The sequence below is a fragment of the Triticum dicoccoides genome, chromosome 3B (genome assembly GCF_002162155.2).
Source record: "Triticum dicoccoides isolate Atlit2015 ecotype Zavitan chromosome 3B, WEW_v2.0, whole genome shotgun sequence".
Classification (NCBI taxonomy): Eukaryota; Viridiplantae; Streptophyta; class Magnoliopsida; order Poales; family Poaceae; genus Triticum; species Triticum dicoccoides.
Window position 1 is genome coordinate 217,985,365 of NC_041385.1, and position 9,287 is coordinate 217,994,651.

Sequence of the window (9,287 nt, forward strand, 5' to 3'; positions counted from 1 at the left end):
TGGGTGCTCTTCTCGCCCTTTCGGGTTTCCTGGCCGAATGCTTTTCCTGGTTGGTTAAATTTTCGGAAGAACGAAAAAGTTGTTACAATTGTTTCGGAGAATCTTGATAAACTATCATCATTCTTTGTAAAATAGAAATCGAGCTAGAAAAGAACTGAAAAACAAAGCAACCTCCTTTCCTCCATAGCGACAAGATGTGAATGTTTCTCCAACCTTGCCTAGCTGCTTGATTACCACTACTCCACTAGTACTCTACTGGGTGCTACTACTAGTTTGGTGTAGGTTGCTTCACGTGTTAAACGCCCGCACGCCATGATCCAGCTACACTTTCTCCACTGCTGAAAGCATTGAGGCCCCCGGTCAGGCCGCCGACGCATATTTGGTTGTCTCCGCCGGCGGGGGTTTTCAGCCCTATCCCCCTCACTTCCCTGGGCGTCAAATCCACACCTCCCGACGTCGGGAGCACGTCCTCCGCCTCCCTCCGGCGCGAGCACGTCCTCTCCTTCCTGCAACCTCCCTCGTGAGCAGCGGCGGGCTCAGCCTCATCACGGTCGCCTCTTCTTCTCTCTCGCACCAGCAGCGACGCCTCGGGTGGTGATCTCCATCCTGCGACCTCCACCTCCCTCCGGATCTGCTCCTCTTCCAGCATTTCCCGAGCAGATCCGGTGGCTTCTCTCCAAGTAATTGGTTCCATCCCTCCATATTACAATGTATTCAGATCTATTGCTTGTTGAATTTTCTAGAAAGTCAATTGATTCGTTGGTTTATTCATGCCCAGGATTATTGAGCGATTTTATTTGTAAATTAGTGTTGGGTTGAATGAGTGGACTATAGTTGTAACAACAGTTTGCAAGTTAAGGCACCAGCAACAATTCACTAGTTCATTCTTTGCATTTTTTTTTGCGGGGACATTCTTTGCAAATTAAATTTGCCAGTGAATTACATTCCCCATTTGTTTGATGTTGATGTCTTCCGCGTGCTTTAGCTGAAACATTGATCACCGAGGATGAAGTGAGCATGCCCCTCTTCTGCTCAGTTTACAAATAATGTCTCATGAAGGTTGTACCAATCACTATTATTTGATTAAGTTGAGCAATTGTAGGTTGCTTCTTGATTACAATTCATGACACAGACGCATAGGTAGTTATTGTTCGATGCCTGCTAAGAATATGAGCTTCATATCTGTTCACATTTCTGATATAGATTTTCCTATTTTTGTAAGCGCGGTGCCGCGGTCACTTGATTTATTTGTAGCGAAGCATAGTATCAATTTATAAACTCGTTTCATGTAAAAGAGGAAATGCGCTAACTCTTGTTAAATGCCATTATAAAAAATGAGGATGACTTTTCTGTAATTTGTGGAAAAGGGTATCTAGTACCTTTTCAGAAGTATCTGGTCAACTTTGGCCAATTAATAGGTCATAATTCAGCTCAGTGATCCATTGACAATCAGTGTTCATTCCTCAGACTATCTCACTGGGATTATGGATTATGGTTATCCAATTCTACAAAAAAACCCGGTGAAGTTCTCATGTCAGTTGTTCACTTGTTCTGGTGGTGATAGAATTATGACAGGTTGGTATTTGCTTTGTGAAGCTCCTTTGTCAGTGTGAATCACATATACACACATGAGGGTTTAGCCATTTGCATGTTAATCGCTTGTGAAAAACTCATAGGGTGTGAGAGTTCTTCATTGCTTGTTCTGTACTTACAGCTTCTTATCATCTGCTAGGAGTTTTGGTTTTCTTGTACTGGTCAACCTTGCATGATGAAAATAGCATTTGATATATTTTTCTTCTGCTAGTAAACTTGCTCTGAAAAATCACAATCTGATAGCTTATCTTGGTAAAAAAAATTGGTACGATTTGGGACAAGTTGAATCTGTACATGTACAGTTCATGTTGCAATAATGAAATTCCACTCTGATGATCAGAAGTAATGAAGAATTTCTCGTTTAAATTCATATGAGAATCTATATACCAAATGCATCCCAACAGAATCATTTGTTTGTAAATCACAACGACGCTTGAAGAAACCATTTTCTTTTGTAATATTACTTTAGTTGTATTGCTCCAGTTTATCCCAAATAGCATCAACTTGTTGCTTGAGTACATGACTAACTAGAATGGTGAGCCTTTTCACTAGTCTTACCATCATCTCTTTATGCAAACCTATTTATGCTTGAAAACAATGTTCCAAAAATGTTATAGTATGAAACAGTTTACCAAATTGTTGTATTCCGAAACTGCCGTTGACTTCCTAATTGTTTCTTGTAATTTGGGAAACGTCGAGCTGCGGTTCCCAACCAATGTGCAGTGGAGAAAAGCCAGGAGTGACCATTGCCTTTCAGCTTGCCTCTTCAGAAGTCTCACCACCCCGGACATGATGATGTTATATTTTAGTTTTTTTGTTCCAAGACATAGATCCAGGACAACCCCGCAGTTCTTGCATTTGCATCAGAATTTCTGATAGACAAAATTGATTCATTCCAATTTGTGTTCACCTTGCAGTTCTAAAATTCAGAACTTGTTGAGCAGTGATGCTCTTATTTATAATGGTTGCTCTTGTTCTGGTACATATACCTGGCTGCAATATTACTAGTGGCACATGAAAATGGTCCAGAAAACAACTTGATTGCAGTGATAGATCGTTACTAGCTGCAATATTTGCAAAATTATTGTTTTCATACTGAATCCGGACTTGTTTGTGTGCCTGGAGCAAACCCCCTGTTGCCTATTGCCAAACAACCAAAGGGAAAGGGGGAGATCATCCCCACGGGAGAAGGGGGCCCCTTGTGCCTGTGAAATTCTCCACAGGGGTTTGCTACCCTGGGTTTTCCTCCCCTTGCAACCAAACAAAGCCTGAGGGAAATTAAATGCGCTAGCTGTCGATCCCTCTATGTGTATGTGTCGGTGCTGCGATCGGTCGCCATCGCAGGAATTTATTCCCCTTGTTCAGCCTCAGAGTAACACCTTGTCCTTGATTCCCTTCCAGCCCAAGATCATGTCTTAATTACCGCAATTTGTTTCGGGAATCCGTCATTCTTTATGGGCTTGTACCGTGGACGTAGATGCTCACAGTTGCGTTTAATTAGCTGCAATGTCTGATCTGTGGAGCTGTGCAACATGGGTACCTAACAGTTTTGCTTGTATGTAGGATCAGGACACCGGTAGTCCACTATGGAGGCGCCTTCGTCATCCCCTACTCTGCAAGATCATCTCTCCCAGCCAACTGGCCCCTTGCATCTCAAAGTATGGGAGGTTGTATGCATTGCCTTGGGAGTGTTCATGGCGGTCGTCTTCTTTTTGACTGTCTGGCTCACTATGCGGAGTAGGAAGAGGACCAGACGAGCATCTGCAAATATCCCAGTCACCCAAATCCCTGCCATTTCCAAGGAAATCAAGGAAGTGAGGGTGGAGCAAGTCCCTGCAACTGACTTTGGGGCGCATGACGGAGTCCTACTAACGATCCAAGACAAGCCTAGTGACCGGGAATCAGACAAGGTCATGGTCCATTTGGGTGTAAGCAGATCGAGACGTGGGGACGAGAGCCACTCAGGGTCATTCCGTTACATGGACAAGGATGCAGGCTTTCAATCAGCTGAAGAAGGAGGGTCGGGAACTTTTCGGCAAGCTTCAACTCATGGAATAACCGCTCCTTCACCTTTGGTTGGCTTGCCAGAGTTCTCCTACCTTGGCTGGGGTCATTGGTTTACTTTGAGGGATTTGGAACTTGCCACTAACCGTTTTTCCAAGGATAACATTATTGGTGAGGGTGGATATGGTGTAGTTTATCGTGGCGAGATCGTCAATGGCACTCCTGTTGCTGTCAAAAGGCTTCTCAATAACCTGTAAGAATTGCCTTATCACAATTATGCCTGCCTGTTTACACTGCCCATACATGTTCCTCCGTAACAGAACATCCTGCTTTATATTGAATTTATTTTTATCAAATGATGTTATTTGATCTTGTAGAGGGCAAGCTGAGAAGGAATTCAGAGTAGAAGTTGAGGCTATTGGTCATGTTCGCCACAAGAACTTAGTCCGTCTTCTTGGTTACTGTGTGGAGGGTACTCAGAGGTACTTGTACTGTCTTTCACTGTCATATTCCTGTTATATCTCTATTATCATTGGTTACATATCGCATTCACAAGAGAAAAACATATCCTTGGTACATGTATTACCAAGCAAATCATTTTGTTCTTGACCTTAAATGCTCCGCAGAACATAAAACTCGTTTAACTGCAATGATTGTATGGAATTCTGTTGCATCATTCCTTACTTCAAGTGACCTTTTCAGGATACTTGTCTATGAATATGTGAACAATGGAAACCTAGAGCAATGGCTTCATGGAGCTATGAGTCACCGGGGCTCCCTTACATGGGAGGCCCGCATAAAGATTCTTCTAGGGACAGCTAAAGCGTGAGTTCTCCCTGAGATGCCCTTTCTTGCTGCTAATGCCAGTGTCATTTATTCTTTATCTTGCCAATTGGATAATGCAATCATAAAGGTCCTGGAATTGCATCATATTTCTACCTGGATCTAATTCTACATTAAATAGTAATTGCTCTATAACATATTGTCATTCACGATGGAAGTGAGGCTTAAGCTAAACGAATTCCTAATACCATGTCTATCTTGTGTAACTATTTAATTCAATATTTTTCTCCTCCGAATTTACCATGTAAATACTTTCATTCAATTCATTGCAGGCTTGCTTACTTGCATGAGGCAATTGAACCAAAAGTCGTGCACCGTGATATCAAATCCAGCAATATTTTGATTGATGATGATTTTGACGCTAAAGTATCAGATTTTGGTTTAGCGAAGCTTCTTGGTGCCGGCAAGAGTCATGTAACTACTCGGGTTATGGGAACCTTTGGGTATGTTGGGCAACTAATGAGCTAGAGTACAGTTACACTATGTTAGTGATAGTTAATAATGTGCTGCATTTGCTCATTGCAGCTATGTGGCACCAGAATATGCAAACACTGGACTGTTGAATGAGAAAAGTGACATTTACAGCTTTGGAGTTGTTATTCTAGAGGCAATTACAGGGAGGGATCCTGTTGACTATGGTCGCCCGGCAAATGAGGTATTTGCGAGTTGTCAAAACTGTTTGTTAGATGCATTCTGCTTGTTTTTAATACCATCAAGTGGCAAGATATCATTAGGACGGTAACATTAGGATGCTTCTTATCTCAAGTTGAATCCTACTCAAAGTTTAATTTGTGTCTATTAGGATATGGAATGCTCAGAGCTGACTTTGAAAATATTATGTAAATGCAGTTCTGTGTCATTTTAACTTCCTATATTAACATTAGCCAACAGTAGAGTGGTTGCACTAGTATTGTTCTGGTCTTTTCAGTCACAATGCGTGCCCCCAGTGCCCATGACAACATTGTCGACTCTGCCGCTGCTTTTAAATTAAATAATTGGCAACAGGGCATTAGAGCCCCTAGCTTTGTTATTTGCATAGCTGGCATCTGAACTTGAGCACTGTCTAACTAAGGAAATGTGACATTCCAACCAGAGCTGTCCCTGAGTTGGAAAAGCTAGGCATTGATGGAGGTAATTACGCAAAACCTCCACATTTGGGGCTAGGGTAATTACACAATTGGGGGAAATCCCAAATAACCACCGGTTTTGAGGCCTGTGAGTAACATATAGCGGGCTGACACTGTGCTGAGGATGGGCCTCCTGTGCTTGCCATCAGGCTGCCACTGTGCACGCAGCTGTCGGACCGGTGGAAACTAGGGTGCCACGGTCCGGTGGCCTCTGGTTTGACTATCCCCTGGGACATGGTCGACTCCGATGAAAGAAGCCTCGGAAAAGATCGGCCCCGAGAAGGGTCTGGAAAACGTTGGTCTCAAAGGTTTTGACAGACACCTCTGCCGCTTCAAGAAGGTCCTCCTGGGAGCCAAAAACCCCGGGAATGGTCTTTGTGGTCCCCCTTGCCTCTCTTCTGCAACATGCAACGATGACTGCCAGGCGGTACGGCAGGAATCGTTTGAGGGATGGGCATGTACAGAGCTTTTTCCGCCTCCAGTCATCCACATTGGCCATGGGTGGCCCCCGCCTCCGCGCGTTGCTGCGGGGATAGTACCTTGATATTAATCGTGTTGTACAAAGGTGGAGGCAGAGAAACATCCGCGGGGCAATACGCTGCCCCGGGAAGTCATCATCACCCCACGTACCGGCGTGCCATGAACGGCCATACCGCGGTGGTACAAGCTAGGGCCGGCCTACTAGCTAAAATACTCGACCAATGGGAGCCGCCGCGAGGGCCCTCGAGAGACGGTATAAATAAGGGACGCCGGGAGCTTGAACAAGGGGAGGAGGAACCAGAAAACACATTGTAACGAGACATCATCCGAAATAAAGAGCAAATGCAGGAGTAAGATGTTACACCAATAAGGTGGCCCGAACCTGGGTACTTCTCGCGTGTTCTACTTTCTGTTCTTCCTATCTTCGACCGATCATGACCTAGGAAGCTAGACGTCTTCAGTCCCTGGCCGAACTCTCAAAGTGTTGTAGCTAGCAGCACAATGTCCGGCTCTTAGACTTCGACAGCAGCCACGCTGCCATGCCATCCTCAACAACGACGGGGCCACTACTGTGGCAATCTCCATCCTCGGTGTCGCCACGGCAGGACGGTAGCATAGCCGCACCCAGCCTGAGACCGTGCCGGCCGTTGCGCGGCCGCGGCAGGATGGTGATGGCGGCCGTGTCTCATCGGGTCCCGGTTGGTTTGGGCACTAGTGCTGCGCAGCGCTCGGCGTCCACCTCACCATCTGGTTCACTGGTGCTGCAGACTTTGACGGCCGTGTTGTGTGAAGGACAACATCAGCGCCAATAGGCCAATTAAAAAAAAGCGCCAAGAGGCCGACCGCACGTAGTTACACGACTCCAGCATCCTTGTCGTGTCCGACGTGTCTGGAAGTGCGCTGTGTCAGAGCTTTGACTCCGGAGTGGTGGTTTTGGTTGTGTTTTGGAGAGAGAAGGGGTAGCCGAGGAGAGGAGAGGAGCTTGGATATCATTGGCTTGATAATACCGGCCCAAACTAGGCTAACTAATGAGAAAAGAAATTGGTATGGATATGATAGTTCCCTTTCCACTGTCATTTCTGTGTCCATTAATCGATAAAAATACAAGTTCCAACATTACTGAGTGCAAATAAGAATTGGATATTGTTGGAACATATGTATACGGATCAAATGTATACTTAATCCCGTTAGATGTGACTATCCTACAATTTTGTTGGAGAATGTGTGAAACTTCCTCAAATGGAAAACTGGAGGCCATACTGATGTTTGCCTTGTAGTGGCAACCAAACACAAATCTTATTTACTCAAATCTACTCAGAATCCGGATATGATTACATATTTGTATCTGTATCTGATACAATTTGTATTCTAATCCTTTTGATTTGGATGTGGATCTTGCTTGGCAGATCGTTTGTGCTTTTCCTGTTTACAAATACTGGATAATATTCCCTCCATCCGCAAACAAGTGTACATGTAGCTTTGTCTAAGTCAAAATTTTAAAACTTTGACGAACTTTATAGGGAAAAGTAGCAGCATTTGTGGCACTAAATTAGTATCACTAGATTCGTTTTGAAATGTACTTTCATAATACACCAATTTGATGTTATATATGCCAGTACTCTTTTGTATAAAGTTGGTCAAAATTTGAAAACTTCGACTTAAGACAAAAGGTAGAAGTACACTTATTCGCGGACGGAGGGAGTACATATTATCATTTACCAGTTTACACCCTTGTTAACTCGATAGTGTTTATCTATGCATAAATAGCATAACTTGGGTCATTCAGAGCCTTGACAGTACATCTTTATGCACCATGAGGTTGCGAATTTATCCTCAGCCTTTGTAAATTTCTAGGCATGTGCCAGGGCCTAGGGGCACACTTGCGTGCGCTGTGTGCATGTGTTGCAGTGTGCACGCTTGTGCGTCTACGTTGTGGTTTGAAGAGGGCATAACTTGATCACTTGTAGGATAAAATACTATTGACCACAAATTATAAAAATACATTGCTCATAAATATCTTTCATGTGATGCGTAGTGTCTTGCATTGTCTTTTCAGTGAAATCAGGGGGTCATTCCTTGCGATTTTCCAACTCAACACATGATTTTGTGCCGTTTGCAGGTAAATCTGGTTGACTGGTTAAAAATGATGGTTGCTAGCAGGCGTTCAGAGGAGGTGGTGGATCCCACCATAGAGACACGGCCTTCGACAAGGGTTCTGAAGCGTGCACTTCTAACAGCTTTGAGGTGCGTGGATCCGGATTCAGAAAAGAGACCGAAGATGGGTCAAGTTGTGCGGATGCTGGAGTCAGATGACCCAATTCCTCGTGTGGTACGTAATATTTTTTGAAAGATAAAAAAAGCAACTTCATCCTTGTTTATGTCATGCATGTATTCTTAGTTACTTTCAATTGTTTTTTTCGATACATTCCATGTGAATGTGTGGTGGGATGGAACCATTCATTCAATGAACTCACACTTGTTCTCATATATGTTGACCATTGGTTGATTATGATACTGAAAGCAGAAAAATGATGTGAGCAGGACAGAAGATCGAGGCATAACCGCGGGGGGAGCACCGAAATGGACTCCCAACGGGAGAACTCCGACACGGACAAGAGTGACAACCCAGATTCCAAACCAAGCAGGAGCAGAGCATCATCTTCCAAATGAGCACACAAGCATTCACATTTCTCCAACAAGCTAGTAACGATGGAAGCTTTGACTACAATGGCTGATGAAAAACGTGTATTTCGTGTTGTTTCTGGATGGCTGTAACATTTTTTATGTATGATTTATTTGTAGAGGCTATTGGTTTTCTAGTTTCTACTACCTAACAATTTATTTGTATCTACACCAGTTGTTGACGATGATGTGCTGCTGTAAGTTGTTAACAGTGCTGTGTACAGTTGTAGGCTCATGAGTACTGGCACAAGAGAGTATCCTGTGTGAATTTAATGGAAAGTTGTTGTCCGTCCACTTTTCAAATAGCCCTCCCAAATTGCTGGCATTTCATTTCATGAAAAGGCAAAGAGTGAGCAAGCAAGAAGCACATCGTCCATTGCTTTGCTCACTAGGAGAGGTCGAGAGGCCACCACACCTGCCTGCCTGCCCAACGCACAAAGAAAATGAGATCCCACCACACCGCACCAAACCTCACCGCACCAAACCTCACCTCGCCTCATCACACAATGTACAACACCAACACCACCCCACAAAACCCAGGGCAAAACGCCCTAAGAG

General features: G+C 44.1%; 1 protein-coding gene across 1 annotated transcript; it reads left to right on the forward strand.

The window, feature by feature from the left end:
- Positions 1-253: 253 nt before the first annotated feature.
- On the forward strand, positions 254-9,023 carry LOC119275579 (probable receptor-like protein kinase At5g18500). The gene is made up of 8 exons (XM_037556448.1): positions 254-680; positions 3,157-3,850; positions 3,975-4,079; positions 4,300-4,422; positions 4,713-4,883; positions 4,966-5,095; positions 8,167-8,376; positions 8,589-9,023. The coding sequence occupies exons 2-8, from the start codon at positions 3,180-3,182 to the stop codon at positions 8,715-8,717; spliced, it is 1,539 nt and encodes a 512-aa protein (XP_037412345.1). The 5' UTR covers positions 254-680; positions 3,157-3,179; the 3' UTR covers positions 8,718-9,023.
- Positions 9,024-9,287: the final 264 nt, after the last annotated feature.

Coding starts and splice junctions, on each gene's coding strand:
- LOC119275579 (XM_037556448.1), top strand. CDS start 3,180: ATGGAGGCGCCTTCGTCATCCCCTACTCTGCAAGATCATCTCTCCCAG. Junction 4,080..4,299: donor TGTGTGGAGGGTACTCAGAG/GTACTTGTACTG, acceptor TGACCTTTTCAG/GATACTTGTCTATGAATATG. Junction 5,096..8,166: donor ATGGTCGCCCGGCAAATGAG/GTATTTGCGAGT, acceptor TGCCGTTTGCAG/GTAAATCTGGTTGACTGGTT.